This window comes from Rhea americana, unplaced genomic scaffold (assembly GCF_003343005.1).
Source record: "Rhea americana isolate MKP2758 unplaced genomic scaffold, rheAme1 scaffold_15, whole genome shotgun sequence".
NCBI lineage: Eukaryota > Metazoa > Chordata > Aves > Rheiformes > Rheidae > Rhea > Rhea americana.
The window spans coordinates 6,928,950-6,955,751 of record NW_028185594.1 but is presented as its reverse complement, the minus strand read 5'-3'; the positions used below and the strand labels follow the sequence as shown (position 1 = coordinate 6,955,751).

Sequence of the window (26,802 nt, the reverse complement as noted above, 5' to 3'; positions counted from 1 at the left end):
TACTGACACCTCAGGTGCTAGCATAGATAACACAGCTCAGTACGATGGCTCACCTGTAGTAACTGACTGTATGAACATTAAGTTTAAAACACTGTACTTGGTTACAGCCCAGAGTGAACATGTGGCTAGTGATGGTTCATATGCAGTAGATTGATCAGGTGGATCAGGTGTGGAAATAGCTATTTGCCTACAGGTTAGTATGGTCTTCCAGAGCATCCTCTCTAYGGAGTTTTGGGTCTACCTATCCTGCAAATTGCTTCTAAAACCTTCAGACCTTTTGCGTGTGAAATGTGCTTCATTCTGAGTGCTATCTACACCACGTATCAGAAAAAAGGCAATACGTTACGCACTCGGGTCCACTGAAGCACTTCCCAGGCGTTTAAGCTACAGGCACGGTGTGAGGCAGACGCTGGCGGCTCGTGACGAGCGCACGTTCCCGCCGCGCCACCTGCCCCAGGCGGCCGCCGCCGGCCAGCCGCCATTTTGTGACGGGAAGGTGCGAAGRAGGCTGCCAAGGCAGCGCCGCTCCTCGGCGGAAGGAGTGAGGCGCGAAGCGAGAACGACGGAGGAAAAGCAGCCTCCCAGGTGACTCCCAGGACCCCGCTCACCGACAGCGACCCMCGGGGCCCCGGAGCCCGCGGGGCTGGGCCGGGCAGGGCAGCCGAGGTGCCCAGAGCGGTCACTGCCGCCTCACGCCGCGTCGCCGAAACCGCCATTACCCAGCGGGGTGGTATATGGAGGGGGGGCGGACTGCAACTCCCAGCATGCTCTGGCGCCCCCCCTCCCGCCTGCAGCGCATGCGCTGCGGCGTGCGTTGTSCCAGGTTCCGGACTGCCGCCTGCGGGCGCCCCGCCGCGGCTGGGCGCGCATGCGCGGGGGGTGGCCGCGCGGCGAGCGGCGGGTTTGAAGCGGGGAAGGAGCGTGATGGCGGCGGGTCGGGCCGTTCACGGGCTCTGAGGACAGCGACAGCGAGGCGGGCAGGGCGCCGCCGCCACCGTGCGAGGGGTGCCTTGGGCAGCGCTGGCGCGGGCCCCGCGGAGCGGGAGCGGCCGCCGGCGCCGCCATGGCCAGGCCAACGGTCTGCGCCACGAGTGTCRAGGCGACTGCGGCCGAGGCCTTCGCCGTGCTGCGCCAGCGCATGCGGGTGGCCGAAGAGCAGGCCAGCGCCCTGGCGGGAGACCTGGAGGCGCTCGGCAGCAACGGGCAGAGGTGGCAGAGGGCGGGGGCAGAGCCTTTCCTTCCCGCGGGGCTCAGGCTTTCCTTGTGCTGCCCCGCTTTGCAGCCGTTTGCCGTGCGTTGGGCTTCCCTCCCCGAGGGAGCTGGTAGTGTAGAAACCTTCCAGCAGCATGAAGTGTGGTTTATAGTCTGTTCACCTCTGTAATGCGTACGTACAACGGGGTATGTGCATATATGTAGTAAGTCAATCTTCTCTCCTTTTCAGCCTTGATCTTTTCCACTCGAAGACTTTAGAGACGCCTGCTAGCTACCCAGCCGTAAGTCCTGTGCAGGCCAGGGTAGCATTTGTGGGAGAAAATACACYGTGGAAAAACTGTGAATCACTGGTGAATCGAATGTGTCGGTTAGAGAGTGTTCTACAGACACTGAAATTAAACATCTTCCATCTGCAGATGGAAAAGGAGCTGAATCCAAAGCATGCAGGTAGTGTGTTTTTTGTTTTTTTTTTTAACTTCTTCATTGTTTATTTTGCCTTTATATGTTTCTTCTCTTAATTTTTTTTTCCTTTTGCTATCTGGCAGCCCGATTGGAGCAACRGCTAAATGCAGTGCAGGAAGAGCATTTGCAGGAGATGAAGGTTGTACAGCAAGAGGCAATGAAATTACGCCAGCAACTAAGTGATGTGAAAGAGGCTGAGGAAAAGGCAAAAGAAGAAGTTCAAAGACTAAGTGCTGCTCTGGAGATTAGAACTGCAACCAAGGTACAAAAGCTGGCACATAGAGAGAGATTATGATCTTACTTTGTTTTCAGATTAATAGGCTTGTCTGTAGTACTTTAAGTACTATGATCTCTGAGATATAGATAAGTGAAAGGTATGCTCTGTTAGAAATGAGCATTTATGATACTGCTTGTTATCACTGATTGTAAGAAAAAAACATTTTGACAATGAGATTCTCTGTTTTCACCAGTAAAAAAATAACTACACAACAATTCAAAAATAAAAATAATTGAAATTTGTAATTCTCCCTTCTTCATGATTTAAGTTCATCCTAGTTTTCATTTGTGGAGTTCTCAGCAGCTTTTCTGTTTTTCTGGGAACTTACACTTCTATTGCTATCTCCCTTAAAGAAAACTTCAGTGGAGTATGTCATTTAATCTCCCTAACTGTTAAAGAATTCGTTTCTTCTTAGTGCTTGCGCTCTTCTATTCAGTGCTTCAGAACAGAGAACATCAAACCGGAGATAGAAATCAAATTCTAGGTGGGTTTTAGCATAGGTGTTGCATTTTRTAATACCTATTGCTTTTGAGTTAGTCATGAACACAATAGGACGGGATAGAAATATTTGTTCCCTTCATCTTCTTTAGATGGATGTAGCAATTGCAGCTGAGGAACACAAAACAGAAAATGAACTGTAGATTGCAGGATGTAAGTACAAGAGCAAAAAGCTTAGCGGAAAGCTGAATTTGCTAAGTATTGTTTAAAGCTTTGAAGAATATCTTTAAATAATAGTGCGGGTGCAAGTTCAAAATGTGCGCAATCCARAGGAGGCTGCCAGCTTTGCTCATAGCTAAATATCCCAGGCAGAACATCATTCATATATGATCTCAAAGYGTTTGTACAATCTATTTAATTAGATCTGATTAGGAGTTTTTTATTTTATTTTGTTTTTCCCTAGCTAACAGAACAGCTGTCCCAGGAGATCAGCCTGCGGGAATCTTTCGAGGAATCTCAAGCAACCATGATGTGTCAGGTACAGGACATGGAAACAATASTAGAAGCAGAACGAAAGCAGGTTAGAGAAACTTTTTAATACTTTTGTATCTTTTTTCCTTTTATCATCTGGGAGGAAAAGCAAGAGCTTATATATCCAGTCTAGAGAACAGTTAAAATACTTCACTACTGCTAAAGTGTGATACAGTGTATAGTAACAAAACCAAACTCCTTAAACTGAATCATAGAAACACTGGTTAGAAAAGATCATCCAGTCCAACTTCCTGCTTGAAGGAGGTATCATCAAAATTAGACTGAGTAGTGGTGGATTTGTCTAGCAGAGTCCAAGGACTGAGATTCCACAGCCTCTTTAGGTCTTTTTTTCCAGTGCTGCAGTATTGTTCCAGTTAAAAAGATCTTTTCCTAGAGCCTAATCTGAGCCTCCCAAGCTTGAATTAGGGGCTATTGCCCCCTCTTGTATTGTCTGGCGGTATTGAAAAGAGTTTGATTCCATTATCTTTGTAACTACCCTACTGCAGTTAGATGCTGCCTTAACCTCTTCTTCACCAGACTAAATAAGCCCAGTTCCCTCAGCTTCTTCTCATAGACGCCATCCATCCTTGTAGCTGTCTATTGTCACCCCCTCCATTTTCTCCATCTTGAACCGAGGGACCCAAAAACGGTACAGTGTTCCATGTGCATCCTCACCAGCATCAGAGGGGAAAAATAACTTCTATAAAGTTGGCCAAGCTCCTGCTRACGTATTCCATTAGGTGGTTTCTCTTATTTGCAGTGAGAGCCCCTGCTGATTATATTCAGCCTGGCATCCATCATAACCCCAGGTCCTGTTCAACAGGGCTGCTGCTCCCTCTGTCTGTTCCCAGTCTGTACTGGTGCATGGGGTGGTTTCATTCCGGGTGAAGAGACTTGAAGTCTCTCTGCTAAACTTCACAAGATTTCTGTTGACCCATTGGTCAAGTATATCAAGGTCTTTCTGAATCAAAGCTCTGCCGTTCAGTGTGTCAGCTGCTTATCCTCTGCATCTTCTAGTATCCTCTGCAAATGTGCCAAGGATGTGTTCTATCTCTTCATAAATAAAGTAGGTTTCAAGTTCTGAAAATAACTGACAGAGTGAGAAATAYGAACAGTTTGCAGAGGGGTGTGAAAACAGGAAGATTATGTATGTATCTGGTTTTATGGGTATTAGTTTTACCAGTAAGATGAAAGATACTGATTGGTTTATCTTTGTATTTTTGTAGATTGACTCACTCTTCTACTAGCAGAAAAAATAAATCTTAYCTAAAAGATACAAATCATACATCTTTTGCTATCTTAGTGCTTTTGTTATCTTACGAGTAATTGCAAATGATGCTACATCTGTTTGTTTAATATTAAATTGTCTTTATTATGAAGGTATTGATAAAACCTTCTATTAGAAAACAAGATTTCTGAAAATATTCTCCACAGTCCTTAAATGTCTTGGGAGTAACAAGGTTTTCTTTGCCATAATTACAAATCTAGATTTTACCTCTTTGTTGCACTTATATTATGTAGCTATTTTTGAGGATAGGAGGAGAAATATGGCAGAAATACATACTTCAAATAAAAATAAAAACAACCTCCCTGTCTGCATGCACGCATACAAACAAGCCACAGACAGCCATTCTATCACTTCTGAATTCATAGCAACAGTAATGATAGTTTAGGATAAATAAAGCAAATAGCAAAGAATCACAACTTGAACACTTAATCTTTTTTCCATCTTTTTTGATGACCGTCAAGGTCTCTTTGTCTATTTTTGACACTTACAGCAAAATTGTATTAGAAATTACTAGATTTTTCTTTCCTACATCCCTTTCATTCTTTTCCTGTTCTTCTACAGCAGAAATAGAAAAAAATTGTGGATGCATTATGAAATTTATGAGAAGTAAAGGCTCAGTTTAATCCATCTATTACTTTCTGATGGCTATAGCTAACCCAATGATCTATTTACAATTAGTGTAAAAACAAAACAAAAGTCTCTCAGAAAACAGAGAATGAGTCAGACTTGTAGAGTGCATTGCATGTAATATTCACCTTCATCTTTTATAGTTCGACCTTTTCTGTCATCTTGAATAATGCAAACTTGTTTGATTCCATCTGTCTTGTAAAGGTGGTTGTGAAACATGTACACTGTGTAACATAAGGAAATTTAATTATTTGCCATGAGAGAGTCTTCTGCATAGAATTTGGTTGGGGCAAGGTGAAAGAGAAGCTGATCAGGCTATTTCTTTTCCAGTTGGATCAATGTTTCAGGGTCTGTAATTTGCTTAGTTTGCCTCACTGAATTCTGCATCTTGAAGAATAATCTGTGGTATCATTGAAGGTGCAGATACTGCAGCAGGACTGCCAGGAGTTGCGTAAAGATGTCCAGCTAGCCCGAAAGAGGCTGCAAGAGGAGAAGGAAAGAACTGCTTGGCTGGAACAGCAGTGCACACAGCTGAAAGCTGAGCTGGGTATGACAGTTCTTACCRTATCTTTGTAGCCCTGCTTCCACAGTGAGTGGAAACAAGGACATCACTAGGAGTACTGTGGTTCTCCAGACTTTTAGTAGGTGTATCAGTTAACTKGAATGGAGGGCAGCTTGAGAGATGCTGAACTTTTAAAGGCTTCTCTTAGTTTGCACGTGATGTTTGTGAAGACTGGGTTTACTTAGAGGAAATTGGCCACAGTAATAATCAGGGTAACAAATAGACAACGATAATGTTAATAGATTTCGTCAGCATAGATTGTTTTTAGAGGAGACAATCTGGCAAGCATTTGTAACACATGATTCCTGAACTGATGTGGAAGTAGAATGCTCATTGCTCTTGAGTCTTTTGAAGTGATTAAAAAAACCATGCTGTAGTAAACATTATATATAGGAAAAAGCATTTTGGATAAGCTTCTAGTTGATCTGATTTAGATTCCCAGTCTATTGATGCGAAAGTAGCTGCTTATAAGGGAGTTAAATGGCATTTGCCACACTTGGGGGAAAAGATATATATTTGTAACAATTGCAGGTACACATTCCTAACCTAACATCTGTTCCTTATTCCCAAATGATAATTTGCAGTAACCCTGCCTTAAATCTTAGCATAATTGTTCTTCCTGTGATAATTCCCTCAGGACCTTTTAGAGATTTCTGGTTCCTCGTGTTAGAGAAGTGCTCGTTTCCCGTATTTTGTGTTTGGTTTTCTATGTACCACAGGCGTCCTGGTATACCAAGAGTAATTAACCTGTAGTTCACAAATGCATTCAGCTTTTCTAAATAAGCCATGGCAAGAGGGGAGAATCTTGTTATGATATGGCAAAGTTGGCTGAAGGAGAGAGATTCTTTGATGGCAGAAAAATTCTTCAAAACAAATCCACATGCAAGTGACAAATAAGACATACAAATTCTCTTTACTTCTGTATAAAATAATCCTACTGATCAAGGATTTTTGTCTCTTAATTGAAATAACTTTTGCCTGATCTTCATAGATGATACATTGGATGTTGTAATATTTTGGCTAGACTTTCCTCCCCACCCTGCTTGTTCTGAATTGTCTCTTGTTGTCTTCCATTTTGTCAGTATCTCATCCAGCAGAGCAGAATAAGGGTAACTGTTACAGACAAGTTGATTCAGAATACAGCAAAATTGTTCTAGTTCTGTATGTTTTAAGCAGGGATCTGACTACTATAATTTGTTAGTACACAAAAACTGTAGGCTGTGGGTACAGTCAGGACAAATCTGTTGTTTATACAGTAGAGAAATAGCTGAACAAGAAACTTGTACGCTGTGGGTTATCTGAATTGCTTAAGCAATCACAAAAGTGGTGTGGTAAGAGTGGCATAATTGTGTGCTTAACTGTAAAACTGAGAAATAAGTTGCACTTCATTTACAGAGTAAATGATAGCTGTACAGTAGTTTTTCTTAAAATGTTAAAACTATCAATAAAAGCACTAAAGAGCAGCACATTTATAGAAATCTTATCTTGTGGCATATTAAGCAACTTAGCCAAACTAAAACATTAAATCAAAATGTCACCTTTTAATATTACCAGATAACAAACCGTATCCTGATGTTCTTTTCTTTTTTTTAGACTCCAGAAACTGTATCATTTCCCAGCTTGATGAAGAAGCAAAAGTAAGTTGCAAATAATTATTAGTGAGAAAAATGGCTATACAGAGATCAGAAACAGCAACCTGTTTGAGATCTTTCAAATGTACCATATTTTAGAGGCCAAATTTTTAACGTAGACAAATGCCACCAAGGGTACTAACCAGTAAACACATTTTGGTAATTATTTTACCAACCTGAGCTTGCACTGCTTGTTTTTGGAAAAATTAACCATTACACTGCATTGAAATATCGAAACAGTCATTTGAATGCCTTCTTTGGAAAGTCTAGAGCTGACAGCAAAACATAGTAGTAGTAACGCAATCATCACATAAAAAGGAGACAAATAGATGGATTAGTAAATYAACACTGTAGAAAATCAGGGCCTCACTCAGCTGGGCACTAAATAGTTAGAGGTGTGCTTACGGCCTTTGTAGAGGCTGTGTGTGCTGACAGAAACTGTCTTTGAAAGAATAAGTTTCAGTGAACATAAACTAAAAACTCAACTTAGATCTTTCCCAGCCAGCAATCTTTCAGGCTGGGAAAGGATTCCTTGATTTGGGAATTCTGGCACTTCTGGCAGGAAGACCTTTTAGCTTAAAAAATGTCAAGATTAATTGTAATGGAGGCAAATAAGTTTGAGTTGAGAAGGGATGTGAAGTTGACCTAACTTTCAAAGCAAAGTTAAAGCAGCTGCAAATCAAGCAATAGTACTTTGATTATTACTTTCAAGGTGTATTTGGGAAAGAGGCTTGTACTACAGCAGCCATGTCTAGTGCTTGCAAGAGCACAGGGCCATGTGGCAGTAGCTTAAAAGAAACAGGTAAGTGTGAGACAAAGACTTGAAATGTATGAAGTTCCTGGTTGAATGACAACATATTTTAAATTTGTATCAGTGGAAGTTCTTTTTTATTGTCCCTTAGAATGCACAGCTGTCCTTTAACAGTCAACAAAAAGAGAACCTGCAACTTCAGTCTAAAATAACTGCCCTGCAGGAAGCAGCAGAGAAAGTACAGGTAATGAGAATAGCTCTTCTTCGTAYGCTTTTAAAATAATGTATAGCAAACCAAGTGATTGTAATGGGAAATTGTCACACATTCGGTGGGAAGCCTCAAGTACAGCTTAGTAGATTAAAGTTCAGTGCCCTCAGGTAATATAAGCTAATGAACAACTTCCAGTAAAGGAAGTTCAATCAGGTAACTATTCATGATTTCCTAAACTTAAGGCTGGAAAGTTTTCTTCACAGTAGTTGATTTAAATCAGCTTTATTGCAAGTGTCTTCTCTGAAGGACAAGATATGAAGAATTACTGCTGCTCCTACTTCATTATCCTTAAGTACTATTACCTTCTTGTATCCTTAAAATAGTGCCTTTATATTTCTTCGTACCTTTAGATTCTACATCAGTGCATTTCTATTAATGAGATAAATCTAAAGCAGCTGCTTAGCTAAAATTTCCTCTGCCTTTGAGACAAAATGTTGACCTCAACATRAAGTTGTTACGGATCCTTCTTCCGATTTTGCCTTCATTTAGAAACAYTACTTGTCTTTTTTCTGGACTTCAGAATTGATAARTGATTATTCTTGATTGGTATGTCADACTTTGCCTGCATYCCCCCGCTCCTCCCGTAACTTACCGCACACTTAAATGCATTTTCTTTACACTTTTGCTATAGTTGAGCAAAACAAGATCTACGAAAGATTTTGAAAGGTATCTGACGCCCTACTATGCTAAAAAGTCTGAAAATGTCTGTCATCTTCCTCCTTCCTCTGTCTAACCAGGTCCTTAATGACCACTTAAGCCAGCAATGCTCAGACCTCAGCACCGTGCTTCAAAATGTTGCCATGGAGAACGTTAAACTCATTTCAGATCATCAGGCTGTCCTTAAGGTGTGTAGTCTACACGTGAAACAGTCCAAGAAGGTTGTCTGCAACTTGGATATTAGGCAGCTGACAAGACAGTACCGATAACCTATGGGGATATAGCAAAGTACTCTACACATAAATATCACATAGTGATATAAGTTTTAAAAAGGCTGAATTCTAAGAACTTACAACTTTAGAACTGTTAAAACTTGCTAAGTTATCAGTTCCAAAAAGTTTTCTAAAATGAAAAAAATAAAACTTAATGTGGTCCAAAAACTATTATTTCAGTACCACAAATAAAAGCCTGTTACGAAGAAGGAGGGGAAAGAGTCTAGATGTAATAAATGGTTTGTAAGAAATATACTGTAAGAACCTCTAAGAAAGATGCAAGGAGGAATTAATGGGCATTGTGCTGGCTGTAGATGAAAAAGCTAAGCAGAAACCATCAGAACCTAAATGAGATTAAAAAAAAGATAGAGAAAGCTCCATCTGGATAAGGTAACTCTGCTTTTTGACACCTATCCAAGAAGCAGCATGTGGAACTATAGGGACAACACAGGAACCTGATGATAAATTAACAGCTTTGTTAGTTAAATATCCTTGTCTCTGTTGTTTTGATGTTGGTGTTAATTGCCTAAGTAATATTTCCCTTTAGGCAGAACAAGAAAAGATGACTCAGCAGCTGCAGGAGCAAGACTACCTTCTGGATGCTGCCTGTGCTGACATTCTCGGAGAGCTGCAGTGTGTGCAACATGAGAGGGCTCAGCTTCAGAAAGAGCTGTGAGGCGTTTTCTCAACTGCAGCCTCTGTCTTCTCCATCTTCCCTTGCGTGCTTGCCACCTTGTATTCTGCTTCTCTAATGCTTGTTACTTACTAGCACAGAAGGTTTAGTATTTAATATAGAGGCCATCTTCTGTTCTCCTTGTCCTGTATTGAGCTAGAACTCCAGCTTGGCTGTTTTGTGTCTTTCTTTAGGAAGGCCTTGCATACAGAGCATGGCAAATGCAGACAGAAAGCAAGCCTCAAGGAGGAAGCAGCAGCCACACAGAGAAAGCTGCTGGAGAGTACTGTTGCTAGACTGCAAGGTGAACTGGAGATGGCTTTAGGATCTCTGCTAGCTGAAAAGGAAGATCTTAAACAGGAAGTACATAAAACTTACTATTTTAAAGGTGTATCCTTCAGGGCAGCTTTAGGATCTACTTTGTTAAAATCCTTATTTTCATAYCAGTTTTGCTTTTGGAAGGAAGATCTGTTGCTATTACCATGGCAAGAACAGACACACTCCTCTTTCTTAGTTCTGTATTTTGACCTGTAATGTCTCCTTTCTGGAGCATTAAAAGGGAAGGAGAACAGGACAGCTCTGCAGATATTTTGAATTTCAGAGTTGACTTGTGACCTTCTGATCAATAGTTTTATAGATATGTAGAACTCCTATGAATCTAGAAATTTTTCAGATGACTTAAAAATTATTTCATATTTCTTGTCACAGATAAAGACAACAGCAAATGAAATAGCACAGGAAAGGAACAAACTGGAAGTAGAAAAAACAGAGAACAAGGTATCTTTCAATATATAGGACTGTTCTTTAAACTTAGTATTCTGTCTTCCAATAAGATTTCATTTTCCTTATTTTCTTTTAATTAAAATAGTTCTAAATAGTGTTCTAATTATCATAGTCATAATATTCGCTTTGCTGTTTGTTACAACTCCTGTCTATATTTATGTCTTTGGGACAGAAAACCTACTGCTTACTTACACAAGGCCCTGTTTATATTAATAAATTTGTCATGTTACTATTGCAAACTTGATAAATAATTTTTAGCCGCTTCCAGCTGTTTTACCCGTGTAGCTCCCTTGCATAGCCTGGAAAATGAAGTGTAGCRTTTGTGGTATAAATGAGAGACTCCTTAGCATGATAATTTAAGTCAGCGTGACTAACTGGTTGATTTGTGGARTTTCACCATTGGGGAAAGGCTCTCCAAAAGAGTAGAGGCTGTACCTAATTCATATATAGTACTGCAGTTTTGTCAGGTGACTGAAAATCTGAAAGCGGTATRAAGGGAGTTGTATTTGTATTTTTCTGTTTATAGCTAGAAATGGCTTCAATGAAATCCTCTTTGCAGACACTAGCAGAAGGAAACAAGAGGCTATTGGATCGCTTGGCTGCACTGGAACACCAGCAAGTAACCTGCTTTATAATAAAAATACCTGGTACAGYTACTTATAAGGTTATGAAACTGCAGTCTGAAATAATCTGGATTGTATGGCAAGTGGAAGATCAAACTAGGGAATCAAAAAAGGAAATAATAAAAACAAAAGAATAAAATAACTTCTCAAATGTTACACTTCTTTAAGATTTAGTGACTGTGTGGAATTTGAGACTACTTGAGCCTCAAGTATCGGAGATTTAGATATGCTATTTAAGTCTTATGACTCCATTCCGTTTTCTGGTCCTTATATATGTCAGCAAGGAGTTAATAACTATTTTATTCCCTACTCTGTGGGCAATTTGCACTTTGGGACCAGATTCTCATTTTTACCTTGTTCCCATTCAGTTGTTTTTCACTACTCAGTCACCTGCGTCAGCATACTTGACTGGTTCCAGAAAAGTTGCGAGGTGTCTGCAGTGTTCTTACCATTATCTTTTTAAAAGTACCAGATGTAATGACCAGTTGTACAAGCTAGAGATCTTAAGAAACACTTAGTTGCAGAAAAGGTCATAAGATCAAGATGCTAAAGAAGAATTAATTGAAACATTCTGAATATTTATTTTTTTATTAATGAAGATTACATTTCTGAAGTAATTAGTCTCTAACATATCTTGTTTGCTCTTTGACTCAGAACTCCTTTGACAGTCATTACTTAAAGACTATGAATTAATATAGCATTCAGAACTTTAGAGTTTCCTTGTTTTAATTTTTTTGTATTCCTTCGCTATTCTTACTCTTAATTATTTTATTTTCCTTTTATCAATGCTTTCTCATTCTTCTCCTAGTTCTTTTTGCTACTGTGCTCCTCTTGTCAAAGATATCTTTCCTCTCCTATGGCCATCTGTACTAATCTGAGTGGCTGTTCCTAGAGACTAAGTTGGCCTTATACCTCTTAGTTTTTTTTTTTAGGTTTTTTTTGGTCTCACACCCTCCTTCCTTCTTTTAGCGTTTCACTTAATTGAGAATTTCYACCTGAAGGAAAAAAGGGGGGAAAAAAAGAAAAAAAAAGAMAAAAGAAAGAAAAGAGCTTATGGAAGGTGCTATAACTCAGCAGGGGAGAGTTTAAAAAAAAATCAGAGAAAYGGGGCATTGAACCCCTTTTTTGTTGCTTTTTGCCTTATTTTTCGTAGGAAATGGTGACTTGTGCTCTTGTTTCTTCAGCATGCTCAGCAGAAGGTGCAACAGGTGCTAGCAGAGCTAACTAACAGCAAGAATAAACTGGCCTATGACAAAGGAGAACTTCAGGTACCTGACAGCATCTTGTTTATCAGATTAAAGAGGGAACTCCTCTTACGTTCATCTAATATAAGGTTGTTTAACCTTAGCTCTTCACTATTTAATTTGGAGGGACGTTCTTATTTATTTGTGCAATGTTAAGCACATTTATTAAGGTGGTTTTATATCAAAACCATGTTTGATTCTGCACATCYTGCCTACTATGTTTGGGTGACAGATGAGGCCAAGATGTTTTTGACATATTATCTCTAGAACTTCTGATAAATAAGTTGTTTAATGGCTAAGAAGGACCAGCGGACTTTAAAACAAATACATGAGTAGAAACTTGGTTGAAACGCTGAAAAGATGGAAAGGTTTATAGAAAACAKAAATTAACAAGGAGAGAGGCAAGCTGTGGTGATAAGCATAAATAGAAAGCTTATGTAATTTTTCTTAAGCATAAGTTAGCTGGAAAGTAGATCAGGTGTTGAAAGTGAAGCTTTCATTTCATTTGGTGTGACATCATGGAATTTGGGGCAGTGATGCAAAGATTCTTGAGRTTCTTTCAAAAAGCAGCATATAGCATGTAGTTATTATTAGAAAAGTGAGAAAGCTACACATTWATGTAGTGTCCCTATATCTGATGGTAGGTGATTATTGCATAATTATTGTTATGCAAGGATAAGTTGGAAATGATTCTCTTCCTGTTATGAGACTTGGCAAAAACAAAACATGTTTGCTCTGGTCAAAGAGGAATCATCACATTCTTAGCTTCTATGTTTCAGTCAAGCTAACGCTTTTCCATTTCAWTTTTTCCATTTTCTGTTGAGTCCATCTTTGCTTTTCTTAAGACTAAAGTGCAGCAGCTGAAGGAAGAATTGCAGTCTTTTACAGATGCACATTTAGATAACAGCCAATTTCACAAGTGTAGAGTGCAGCCCTAGAGACCAAATATACTCAGGTACAATAGGATTTAGAGAACTTCTTACTCAATTATGTTCAGACTGTAACTAATGTGTAAGTAGTCATTGGAAATCAGATTTAACACACTTTCTTGAAGAACAAAGAACATTTAGTATTAGCTGTAGCATCCTAGTTTACAGGTAAATACAGAATTTGATTTCAACAAAATTAACATGAGAAGGATGGAAGCTCAACTAAAACAGGTATCAGACCTGTTTTCATGCAAGTTAATTGCATGTATTCAAGCTGGAAAGCACACAGCTTATGAGATTGTAAGGATAGTCCTCATGATTTACTATTAATTTCCGGTAAGAACAAATAGTTGCAGGTAATACTTAGCTCAACTTGCTGTCTTGATTGGAGGCAGACAGTTAGAATCTAATTCAATCAGTTCACTCAGTCTTGATGGATATGAGCACACAGAAAGGTTGTATTATCCTGAGCAGTGAAACTAAGCTTGTAGGTTTTACGTGGCAAAATGGACTCTGCTCTGTCATGAGGTTGCTTTGGTATCTGAGAAGGAATGGAAGTTTGTAAAGAGCATATACGCTTTAGAGTTTGTTCTTGCTTGTAAATGGAAGTCTTGGTACAGTTGCTTGAATTTATAGCTTAGAATAGCATTCTTGTAATACGTTTGTTGAGTTGCAGAATTTCTAAGAAGGTTTAAGCATCAAACTGATGATTGTATATCAGTAATCTGCATGCCATRCTGTAGAAATTAGAGGATGTAACTGTGTTTAGGACACTTGCCTGGAGAACAGAAGGTCCTATTTCTGCCATCRTGTTTCCAAGAAGCAAAATTAAAGTTTCTTTTGTACCTTAATTYGCCATTGTAGAGGATTATCCATCAGTTAGTCAAAGGAAACTGGGTATTGCATTGACAGAGTTAATGACCTGAGAGCTTTCAGATTTGGGGAAAGTTAGAAGTACTGTGAAGTACTGCATACTGCCACTCTGCAGATGGAGAGAGCGGCTAGAGGAAGGTCTTGCAGCAGGCCCAGGATGGAGCAGCGTGCAGAACCTGGGGCCACGCTGGCGCCGCRGAGCTGCGACGCTGGCTGACCTCACAGTGAGGGAAGCGCAGGCTTCTAAAGAGAACGTGATCAGCGTTGTCTCTCGCTGCTAGGGAACACGGAAAGAAATTGCGCTGCTGTGGGAAATATATCATGGAAGAGAGCTTAAAACCATACATTGTAAAGGATGCCTTAAGAGGTTTTACTTGGGGCGAGAGATCTTTCTAATGTAATGCAGACTTAGGAATAAGACATACCATCTGCTGATGTGCCTTTTAGTTCTGCTCTGGTTAATAGATATTTTGGAATGTATTTTGTTAATTTCTCCGTTTTTTATACTCATGTCTTCACTGTCTCTGTGGACAGACTAGTTTTGTAGCAGAAATGGCACCAAAAAGAAAAAAATCCCCAGCAAGGCCCTGGCAGCGCAAGTCTGCTGATCATAATACTAGGTCAGCTGCAGGTTCAAAAGAAGAAACTGTCAAATTTGATTTACGTGCTTTTGCTCCCCACTCTCCTTTACACCGGATTCATTTTGAACCGGACGAACATTCAAGAAAGTCTTCTGAACGTGGAGATTGTCTTAAGGTCAGCCTGAGGATTCTGTTAAATGCTATTAAGAACATGGAAGAAAGGCTGGAGAATAAAATAGACATTCTCGCTCCAAGATTATTGAAAGTTATATGGTCTGCTGGGCTTAACAAAGGAGACTCCAACGTGGTGAGTGGAGAACATGAAATRCAAGTTAGAAAGATGGTTCATTTCAATTAAATAGTTGCTGACAATGAAGAAATGGCTGAAAACTAAAAAAGACCCAAACTTTTTGAATGTTTCTTGGATGAAAGAGATGCAAATGAAGAGCTGTGCTGACACAACTGGTTTTTGACTAAAAACTCAGCTTTATGTACCTGTGGTGCTTCCTGTGGTGCCAAGAGTTCATAAACACTGAAAGTTATCGATGAAACTCTGCTTGGGCTTTTACTGGTGGTAAGACAAAAACTGTGCATTTGGAAGAAATGATTTCTGTGTTAAAAACTATTGCAATACTCTTAGCACTTCTGCAAGCATGCAGGTTTTTTACTTAAAAAAAAAAGAATCCTGTGATCAAACAAATAACTGCTTTTCCTGCTCCTTTGCCTGTTTTTTTTGTACTTCAGATGGCAAACTTGCAGCGCCAGCTGGAGGCAGCAAAGAATGATAACAGTAAGGTGACAGCCATGCTGGAGCATGTGTTAGCTTCTCATAGCAAGATGCAGGCAGCTCTTCAGGCAGTACAAACAGAGCTGGGACACAAGGACACTGAAATCAGCAGTCTCAGAAAAGACAGGTAAATGAAGCTGATGTTCTTCCTGTGGTATAATCAGCATTAGACAGATACAGTTGAGAAGTGGCATATTCCCTACAGCTCTGGCTAATAAACTCTTTAGGACAAGTTTGTTTGAGGAATTCCTATATCTTTTCCTGCAATACTGAAATGTACTTAGGACTAATGAACTAAGCACAACAAATGCTCATGGCTAGCTCTGCAAAAGTTGTGCTTGTAAATATTCTGCTTGGTCAGGTCTTATGCATCTTGTGGGAAGTAGGCAAGAATAAACTTAATTTTAACTTCAGTGACAGGCAAAACTTCCTATGGTGAAAACAGAGAATCTATGAGATTGCCACCAGATCAGAGGAGAGGTGCACAAAGATGATGTATTATTTGTTTATCTCATTTCTGTTTTCAGGAGCCAGAATCAACAGAAAATACAGAGGTTAGAAACAGAATTGGAACATTGCCAAGCCAGAGTGGTTGCCATGGGAAGTCAGCACAGCAGCCAGGTAGAGACTGCATTTTACCATAGTAGTAGGCAGGAGACTGCATCTTCAGGGTTGAGCCGATCACCTCTTATTTTTGAGAATAGCGTTGTGTGATATATTTATACGAATGGAGGCAAAATAGTCTGTCAACTTCAGGCTGTAGAGCAGGAAAATCATTTTCCAAGTATTGARAGAGGCAAGTTAAGATCAAGATAAAGAGCAAGTAACAACCTTTAAAAAGAAAGATTCCATGGCACARGTAAATATGTTACAGTCTGTGGCTGGAAAGAGACAGACTTCTGAAATTTATGCAGCTTAAAAAAAAAGAGGGGGGGGGGAGGATGGAGAGGGGGCAGAGAGTTGTTTTCTTCTTCCCCTCTTTAAAATACTTAATTTACAAATAATTATCTCACAACCCAGACATACTCACTGTTGGTGAGGGCATTTTTTCCAAGAGAGTCATGGATATATGACAAGATACTCTGATCCTTCTGACTAAACCAGTCTGTGGACTGACTTTGTAGGGAATCCCATCTAGATGCCTGTACCTAAAAGGATGTTTGTCATCAGGCAGCGAGCGAACACTCTTACTTCCAATAAGCTTGGAAGGGAACAATGTTCCTGTCTGTGCTTTTTCGTTAGAGTAAACCTAAATCTGATCTCTTGTTACTGCCCAGATGGAACCACTTTGTAAAGCACTAGAAGTTACTAGAACAGACAACAAGAAACTTGCTCTTCGTTTGGAACAAGCTCTGCAGGCCAATAATACCCTGCAGAACAAGCTGATCCAGACTCAATTTGACCTGAAAAGCAAAGAAACTGAGCACCAGCAGCTGATAGTCTGCAGGTAAGAACAGATCCAAGATATTAAAGCTGGGGAGAAACCTAACTTCTCACCAACATGAGGGCTTTTATGGCTCTTCTCATCTATCAGTATCAGTACTGACCACATCCTGAACCAGCAGCATGGTAAAGATAGACTTACACAGAGCTACATAAATGAGCTGCTTTGTCTGTTCACATAATGGCTTCTTCAGCCTCCTCTGCCGTACTGAGGAACTAGGGTTATCATGGCACTTTTTCAGCAAACAGCTTGTCCTTAAGGATGGCAGGTATCACTTCCACTTTGAAGTGGCCTGCAGTAGCTATAGCAAAGAGACCACAGGATAGCTGTTTAACACCCCCCCCCCAAACTAAAAATCAGTAATTAAAGCTTTAGAAGCACTTAACAATAAGTGTTGGTGCATTAGACTCTTTGTCTAAACAGGCTTAGCCACCTACTTCTCTGAAGGACAATAAGTAGTCCTAAAGTTCAAAAAAAGTTATCTTGTGTGGCCATTTGGAACTTCTTTAGGAATAGAGCAGATATGAAGTGTATATATGTTTTCACAAAATCAAATCCTTAAGTGTCAGTGTTACTGAGAGTATAACCGAGGCCAAAGAAATATTTATAATGGATTTTTCTTTCTTATTCTGTTTTTTTAAAAAATAAAGCACATTAAATGTACACATGAAATTTGCTTCTTCCCTTAAAAAGGAAACAGCTAATGGAAGAAGCTCAGACTGAAGAAAAGAAGTATGCTGAACGGCTGGAGTCTTTGAAGAAGCAGTTTCACGTTGAGCGAGAGGCTTCTAGAAAAGCTACCCAGCGAGAATCTGCTGAGGTGAAAAGGGWTAGAATTAAAAGATTACAGTGGCTGATTTCCAGAGAAAGAGGTCCTGTTTTCAAACAGGAAAAAAAGCAATTCATGACAAATAGTTGTCTCTTTTCCAATCATCATGGAGTTGTCCATCACCTGCTTGCAAACAGAATTTTGTCTTGTGGCAGACAGGTGTTTTGGTGGCTGCACATAGTAATGTCAGTGCCCTCTGTCTTTTGCAAGTGCCCTGTATCCCCCTAACACTGTGTACCCCATCATACATAAGACGTAGTATCAGTCATCCCAGTGAATTCAAAAGGATAATCTGACATTGTATGGAGATCTCCAGGAATAAAAATACTAGTGTGAAAGGCAGAAATAGTCTTTGCTTTTTAAGGGCTAGATCGTAAAGCTCAGCTTGACCTGAATATTACTCAGGCCCCAGCAGATCACCAGGTGCTGTAGCATAATCTAGACAGAGAATCATTTTGGCATWCTCCTTATTAATGGCGTAGGAAATGAACCTATCTTTACAGTCAATGTGAACTCACTTTTTCTTTGTCCCCTAGCTCAAGAAGGCCGTTGAAGAAGCATCCTCCAAATTGGGTGAAGTTTCGCGTGCTAACAGGGAGCTACGGCAGAAAGTAACAGAGCTGGAAAAGTCTTTAGCCAGCTACAAGGAAAAGCTAAAAAGCCAGAGAGCTCAAGTCAGACATTGCCTGGCCTCTAAAGCTAGCAATGCTCAGAATGCAGAGAGGATAAAGGTCTGTGCACATTTTTCAATGGAGACAGATATTGTACCTGAGAACTCCCTTTCCTAAGTAGGACTATTGCTGTTCCTTTGTAGCAGCTAGGCTGGAAAATAGGTTGAAAACTAACTTTAGACTCAGATGCTTAACAGAAGACCAAGAGCAATTATAGCTGCTATCACACGGCCTTTCCCGCTTTTGGTTCCTACATTAAATATGATGCCAGAATCCCAGCTTGTTTCCTCCCCCTAAAATGTATTTTTGAGTTAGCCTTTTGTCCATTTTATCATTTTGCAAATTTGGTCTATTTTGCTGGAACCAAAGGTCACTTTGGCGTGGTGGTTATTCCCTTTCCATCCTTCATGCTAATGGAACRTACGGTAGCACTGGTGCCTGATCCCAAATGAGAATCGAGAGTCCTTTTCCACTCTGCTGCCTGCTTGTTCCCCTTTCCCCACTTGGGCCTTGGTTCCTCTAGCTTCAGTCCTGCAGGGCAGGAAATGGGCAGTGGGTGTACGCTGTTACATTGGACCTGTTTCTGCAGATGAGGCTGAGAAAATCCTGAAGTTTTGTTTTCCTTTCAACAATTTCCAGGAGATTGAATCTGAACTGAGAGAAATGGAAGCAATGAAAGAGCAGTATCAGAAGAAGAATTATGAACAGGTATGTTCTCCTGACTAGCTTCCTGAAAAGACTGATCTGATGAAATAAGTTGCTGAAATTTCATTCTTGTGTTGTCTCCAGTCACAGAACATCCAAAAATTTGTGACAGAGTTAACAAGTTTGCAGACTGAGATGCAAGAATTGCTGCAAAACCAACATGAAATACAAACACAAAACAGGCAGCTGGAGACCCAGCTGGAAGTGGAGAGAAGGCGAGGGCAGCAGCTGGAAAACCAGTGTCAGGTAAAATGATGACACTACGAAAAYGTGGTGAGAAACCAGGGAAAGTATTTTATACGTCATCTCTGGGCTTGTAGAAGGGGGTGGTAAAAAGACTTCATGAATGTCATATCAAAAAAGATACTCATATAAATCTTACTATATCTGTTCCAGAAAGCCCAAGTAGCAAACCTATCTTACATTCACTATGGTAGCACTATGTGTCTGACACTTGAAAAGTTATTTTCCATGTCTTTCTCAATACAACTCTAAGCATTTTACAGTAAAAAAAAAAGAGTCGCTCTTAATACTGCAAATTTTTGTCTTTTTGCCATGAAAAAATAATTGAGAAATGAATGTCATTTCTTTTTCTACCTAGAGATTGGAAGAAACGATCAAACATCTAAAGAAAAGTAAAGAAGAAACAGAACAGAAACTGAAGGAAGCCAGCATAGAATCAGAGCAGGTGAGACATTTAACATGAGAATTGTAAATCATTGGAAGTAACAAGATACCCTTTCAGGGTATGCATTGTATGACCCTTTGAAATTTAACTGAAAGAAATGAACTATGATAAACACCAGTTCATTACTTCTGAGTTGAAAAGGTCAAGGATACACTTCACTCTTCGTCAGAGAACTTGAGATTCAGTCTCTTGCATGGTTTATTTAAATTCAGTGGAGTTTGTAGGAAAAGCTTTTGTCCCCATGGCTTACTGTTTTTATCAGGATCAATGGATTCCATGTCAATGGATTTAATGGGGGGCGTGGAGGGAGAAGGGCAGAGACACTTAGTTGTGCCCAAGTGTATTTTCTGCCTAATTACTATTATGTTCTTTATGCAGCGTCATCCAAAACACATTTCCCTCTGCCACCCAAGGGGTCACATTTGTCCATGTATCACCTCATCCTTGTACTATGGTACAGTAATATGCAAATTTTCATGCATTACTCTAATAGTTTGGGATGAAAATCTACTTTGAGATATTTTTGTAGAATAYTAACCAGCATAAAGTAAAGAAATAAGTAACAGAAATACCCCAGCTTGAGATCTTACATGCTACTTACCAGTTCCAGTACTTCATCAGTTGTTAGAAAAAGACCTTAATAGCAAGAGTAATATATATGTATCTCTACAACAACTGTCAGTCTTCAAGCAAGTTTAGTTTTCTCACATCTGTCTAAGGAGTTTGTGATGTTCAGCCTCCATTTTTTCCCCCTCTCTGCAATGCCTCTGCGCTTTGTGCTGTGTCTAAAGAGAACTGTGTTGACTACTGCCAGTAAGATTCACTACTCCATAAGAAACAACTTTGTAGCATTAACCAAGTGGTTACCAGTCTCCACAGCAATGCAGGAGGAGATCACGGTGAGCTCCTGCCCCYACACACAGGGGAAGAATTTGAGGAGACTCCTGCCTGCTGTTCTATCCCTTCCAGCACAGGGCCCAAAAGCTAGAAGTTGTTTCATTTAACCACTTGCTCCACAGCTCTAATTATTACCACTGCGTTCCCTAGATCACGGTTAACCTGGAGGAAGCTCACCGCTGGTTCAAATCCAAGTTTGACAGCCTGCAGCCAGAACTTAAAAAAAAMCACCAGGCAAAGAACCCTGAAGAGAGCAGCTTCACAATGGAGGTAAAGAAAGCAAGCACATCCCCTTCAGAAGGGAGCAAAGCAAATAAGCTAAGGGAAGCGTTTAGTAGTCAGGAATTCAGCTTGTGAAATTTCTTTCACTATTTCTTACACAGTGTGAAAAAGAGACCTTTTTTTCCTTTTTCAGTTTGGTTTGTTTCCTCATCTTTTGTCAAGGTATTTAACTAGCAAAGAATATTATGGGTACAAGACAAGCTTCAAAGGACTGTTTCWATACTTAGCTAAGTTCTGTTGCACATTTCATATTTTGCTGAAACTCATTGCACAGATACTTGTATGATAACTAWTAGCTAGCATGTTTTCTTCCCTGCATTCACCTCCTCCTTTTCATTGTTTATCCTCCCCCTCCTCCAAACTTAAATTCTTTTAAAAGAATTTGTGCTCACCTTGGTCTGTAGATTCCACAGCCTTTCCCATAACTGGCAGCTCTCCCATAGCTGTCTTTCAGAGAGAGATGTATATTAAGCTGCTAAAACTTTAATCTCTTCTTTGGTAGTCACAAAGATTCTCCAAACAGCGCATCAAGTTCATAAAACGTTGTATCTTTTCCCAGGAGAAAAAGCAAGCAGAGCTCCCCACCCAGCCCTTCCTGGGTGGCAGGGCAAGGACCCAGCCCCTCCAGCTCACCACCAGGAAGGCCCGGGTGACCTGGGCAGGAAGTGAGCTCACCTGACCCGCGATTCCCAGCCCAGGGCCACCTCGGGGTGCCACAGCGCAAGGAGAGCATCACCTGCTCTCTGAGACTCCCTGCTAGTGTCCGGGTGCTGAGAGCATCTTGAGCCCCAAGGAGCTGCATGCTGATGGAGAAGACTTTTTAACAAGGTGTGAATCAGGGGCTTTACTTGAACTGCGACAGCTCTGTATCACTGAGAAGACCTTGCAAATAAAAGGTGCGTTGACCAGCTGGCTCACAGGACACCTATATATAGGGGACCTAAGAATGCTAATTTACAGTGTATGCTCTGATTTGAATTAATTCATCCCTCTCACCTGTCCAACGTTACAGGGGTCTYTTTGTGAGATAAGGTTTCTAATGTGAGTGTCTTTTGTGACTAGTGTACTTTGTATCGTGAGACTGATATTAACAAAAACACTATTTAAAGCAAAGAAATTGTTCTTCTGTATCATTCCTACAGACTATATGCTGCTGACTGCTAAGTCTTTGTGTTCATCGCTTTTCCTTTAGCAGCTTTAGAATGAGCCTTGGCAGGTGCTATCAAAACAGATCTGATTGGTTTGCAGAGGATTCAGGTGAATTACTGAAGACAGTCATAAGTCTGTGGCTGGATGCTGACATGACCRGGACAGGGAGGACCTGGCAGGACTGGCTGCCTCTAATGACAGCTGATATCTGGGTCATGAGAGCACACAGGCCTTGGGCTATTTTAGGAGGATAATAGGAATTCATTAGGTTTGTGACATTGTACCCCACATCCTGTTATCTACATAAGACTCTTAAGAATTAGTGGAATTTATTCCACCTATCCCACTGTGGAATATAACACCAAGGAATGATTCATTGAAGCAAATGAGTTATGTCATAGTAATTTGAGGGTGATCATTATAACACAGAGAGTTTTTGTTCTTGTTCTACTACCAATCAATCAGCTCAGCTTCATGGCTTACTCTTCTTTCTGGTGTTGCTGAACTCTGATGTGCTCCACAGTGCTGTTTGCCAACTCCTCTGTGATCAATGGTAACATTTATTGCTGTGGGAGCTATACAAGTTATTTATTTAGAATGTTTGTGTAGTGGGGAGGGAAGTAAGTCAGTCAGTCTTGCATAGATCTGCAGCCTGACAYGCGCTGGAATTAAGTCATTCCATTCCTCCAGGAATTTGGTCCTAAGCTAGATGACAATAGTCTGGACTAATTTTTTAGAGACTTAAACCTCTCTGTTTTGAAGAAAACAGACAGGAACAAGGGCCTGCTAAGCGGACTATTAAAGCTAACTGTTAAGCTAAATCTTTCATTTACCTGCTTGTCATTTAATTTTTGTTGCTGCTTAAAAAAACCAGGCTGATGTGACTGTGAGTTAATTCCAGTAGAGCCAGCTCCTTCGGAGACCATCCAGCATGTGTGCAGCACCTGCAYAAATCTGATTAGATGGCTTAAGTTAATCTGTGCATCTTTTTACCTCCATAGCGCCCTTGGGCAAAGAGCAGTCAAAACTGTAATCGAACTTTGCACAGTATTAACTCAGACTGTAGGGGAGTCACAGGTGAAAAAACTCTTCTGGAGTAGCACTTGCCATTTAACACTTCTTTTTTTTTAAATGATCGAATATCATGAATGAATACTTACTGATGCTGAAGTAGGTTGTCTAGCAGGACAAACAGCTGTGGTGTTTGCCTATGCAAGAGGACAAGACACTGCAGTGACACTCGTATGAACTGCATGTTGCCAGGGGCTTGCACCAACCACCTCTCTGGCTTCCCTGGGCAGGAACTGTTACCAGCATACCGTATACATGTACGTATATGTACGCGCACGTGTGTGTGTGTGTGTGTGTGTGTGTTGGGATGGGTCTTCACTCCTCCCTTGTTCTAGAATCCCCTGCTGGCAGAAGGGCAATGTATCTACAGTTGCTTTGTATATTGAAATACAAAGTCTGTGTCTGTGGTTATTAACCTTGGTTTTATATTTGCATAGAGACATTCTGCTCCAYGTGCAATACATCCTTTTGCTTCTTTTTTTAAAACATACTTGTTTGGAGATTAGGGTGGAAAACATTAAGATACAATATGTAGTTTATYGTAACTACTGCATGACAGTGCCCATTAGCTTTAGCACTGCCCTAAGCTTTTGGCTATGTTTGCATCAGCGAATAATGCAGCACAGTGAGTCACGTGTAGAATGAAATAGCTGGAGTATTGTGCTACATGTTTTGGATTGGTTTTTACTTCAGATACACTCTAGTCTGATCTTGCCCACTGAATGCTCACTAGCAACCATAGCTGTTCTGGAAGCAGTCTTCCAGTTTGGTTTCATCTGAAAGGAAATGAGTTTGCATGCTCCGAGCCTGCTTTGCAATGTGAACCACAGCAGGGTAAGTGGCAGCAGTCTGGAGAATTCAGAAATGCATATCTGAGATACCAGCTTAAATCCTACTKTAGATGCCTCCCCCATAGTCTATCCTGTTGCAGTAAATTATACTTCAGGTAACACAGGAGTCTGAAAAACTCCAGGATTTAGTGTTTCTATTGGGTGATGCCCAGTCCTAAAGGAAGGCCATCACTTCCTACAGGAAAAATTCATTTTCTTGGCAGACTCACAAAACTTGATTATGGCCTGCTTACTTTTATGGGTGCTATCAAATTATAGGCGTGGCAGCTAGGGCAACCCAGTGGTTTTCAACCCTGACCTTGCAGTTYGAAGAAAACGTTTGAGTGAGTTAGTTTTGTGCAAAGACAGCCATAACTATCCAAATTATGAAATTACACTGATCAAGAATAGGACTTCTCTGTGGAACACTATGAATTAGTAGCCCATATCCTTTTGAAAGCCACAAAACAAGCTATTTCTTTTCAAAGGCTTTGCGGGGAGGGGGGGAGCACTATAAAACTCATTCAAAACATCAGAAGTGTAACGCAGTAGACAAGATCATGTTATTCTTTTCTTTAAGCATTGTGATTTCAAGTAAGTTGTAGTGATTTATCAACTTGCTTGATCTGCACGATCAAGTTGAGGCCTGTCTACACTGCTAGTGCTTCCACAGTAACTACTTAGTAGTTGCAACACCTCCGTTTGTTAGTCCCATGTTCTGTTATAGTAACATCAGGTGTATTTAAAAAAAATACATATGCAGCATGATCTTGGTTTATTAATGTTAATCTATAGCCTTCAGTGCATGTGGSTGGAGACCAGCTCTCTAAAATTGTTAATGCAGGTATCAGGTAAGTAAAATTAAAAATCTACGATTCAGGTTTTAAGACAATAGATAACTTTATGGGCAGTCTTTCAAATACTTTTTAAGTTAGTGTTTTATGTAAAAATACCTTCTTGGCTATAAATAGCTTACAAAATTATGATTAAATCACGTAATTTGACAATATATACATAATATCTGACTGAAAATGTTACTAATTCTGTTAGTGTGGCCTGGGGAAATATTCCTCTGTTGCTAAGAGATTAGCTGACAGGTGAGGCTGGCATCAGTTTATGTATTCTTCCCATCTTACCCTCCGTGGTTTATGAAAGCTCTGCCAGAATTGTAACTGCTAAATCTCAGGTCTTTCCTGCCTTGCTATATGTTCCCATGCTACAGTTCAAACAACAGTTGTTTCTGAGACAAGAGGCTTGGGAAAGGTGTTGGGTTCACCCTCCCACAATGTTACATTCCCATGAGCATCACTGAACGAGCTACAGCCAGGTAAGCTTGACTGTGAATCTAGAGTGTGCCAATAATAAATCCCACACAGATGCTCTTACCCCGARAAATACTTGTATTGTGAACGCCGTCCTGTGTATCCTCCATCCACTGCACAAAGTAAAATGATGAAATGGGCACTGCATGATCACAAAGTTCTAGATTATAACACATTCCTACAATGTTTGTTTTTCCTTTGGCTGAAGTCTTGTCTATCACTCCTGTAACAAGAGATTACAATATGACAGACTTGTAATGTTGTATAAACGTGAAATCTAATGAAAAGATTGCTTCTCTTATACCCTTAAATCCAAGTTGGATATAGCTAAAAGGAAAGTATAAGTTTTGTCTTTCTTTGTTTATAGCTTTTTCTCCCTCAAGAAGCACTTCAGGAAATGTGAGGTAAGTTGCTAGCTTAAGGTAGTTTGCATTGCAGCTTCTTTGAGGCAAGTAGTACCATATTTCCAGATGTGCAAAATTATTCAGCATTCAGAATAGTATTTTCTAGCAGTATGCATTTTCCATTCAATACTTAGGTTTAGTTAAATGCAAGTTGCCATTATTTGGTGTTTAAAAAACAATTTAGAACACAGTTAACAAAAATTGAATGTTTTTTCACCCCTCCTTTTTTGCATAAATGCTAGACTCCTACCTCCTTTGTTTAAAAAGCCACAAAAAACTCTTTCATCTCTGATCCCTAATACTGCTAGAATTCTGAAGTAATTAATGGTAATGTTATAGCCTCACTGTTAGCCAGATTTTAAGATAATTCTCAACTCTAACCCTGACCCTCTTAAGTAAGTCTCTATTTCTAAAAGCCAGTTCCAGAAAGAAAATAATGCAAAGGGAATTTGTATACTGACCCTTTTACTTTCTTCTCTTTGGTTCTTACATGGAAATAGCTTTAATTTGCTTTAGGTGGTATAACAGTAAGCAGTTAAAAAACCAGACAAACAAAAAACCATCCCCACCTTTCGAGTCGCCAGGGGCTCTGGCCCGGCTCTCCCTTACCCTTTCCTCCTGAACTATTCCCAATTGGCAGCGAGCATCAGCAACGTAACACTGCGATGCGCGATGCTTTGCAGCACAGAGCTACTGAAGAGCTTGGACAAGGCTCAGCAGCACAATTCTTAGGGGGCTTAGTGGTCAGGAACAGGGTGCTTAGCCTGCGAGAAGGGAAGAGGTTGCAAGATGTGAAAAGGCAAAAAAGGATTAAGAAAAAGGGCTGAACAGCAGAAATTTAAACCCCAAGATGATGCAACAGTGTATATATATTGGTATGAATGCCATGAGCCCAGCTCCAATTCCCACTGCAAACAGCTGACCGTCAAGTCAAAGAATTGTGACATGCAGCAGATGATGATATAAGAAATAAAGCCAAGGTGACGGAGGCATTCTTGCCCTTCCTCTGCGGCTACAAATACTCCAGGCTAATACAAC

At 40.3% G+C, this 26,802-nt stretch overlaps 1 protein-coding gene across 3 annotated transcripts; it reads left to right on the top strand.

Annotated features, from left to right (window-relative positions):
- Positions 1-974: 974 nt before the first annotated feature.
- On the top strand, positions 975-22,135 carry CCDC150 (coiled-coil domain containing 150). Of its 3 annotated transcripts, XM_085299489.1 has the most exons (23): positions 975-1,209; positions 1,442-1,659; positions 1,758-1,936; positions 2,853-2,969; positions 5,253-5,382; positions 6,991-7,034; positions 7,931-8,023; positions 8,788-8,895; positions 9,527-9,651; positions 9,847-10,015; positions 10,361-10,429; positions 10,962-11,054; positions 12,243-12,326; positions 15,430-15,599; positions 16,000-16,093; positions 16,750-16,919; positions 17,610-17,736; positions 18,282-18,476; positions 19,056-19,124; positions 19,206-19,367; positions 19,723-19,809; positions 20,857-20,976; positions 21,548-22,135. In XM_085299489.1, exons 1-23 carry the CDS (start codon positions 1,064-1,066, stop codon positions 21,665-21,667), a joined length of 2,889 nt encoding a protein of 962 aa, XP_085155615.1. In that variant the 5' UTR covers positions 975-1,063; the 3' UTR covers positions 21,668-22,135. The 3 variants fall into 3 exon arrangements, with proteins under 3 accessions (XP_085155615.1, XP_085155616.1, XP_085155617.1); XM_085299490.1 differs by lacking the exon at positions 12,243-12,326; XM_085299491.1 differs by lacking the exons at positions 975-1,209; positions 1,442-1,659; positions 1,758-1,936 and adding an exon at positions 2,539-2,602.
- Positions 22,136-26,802: the final 4,667 nt, after the last annotated feature.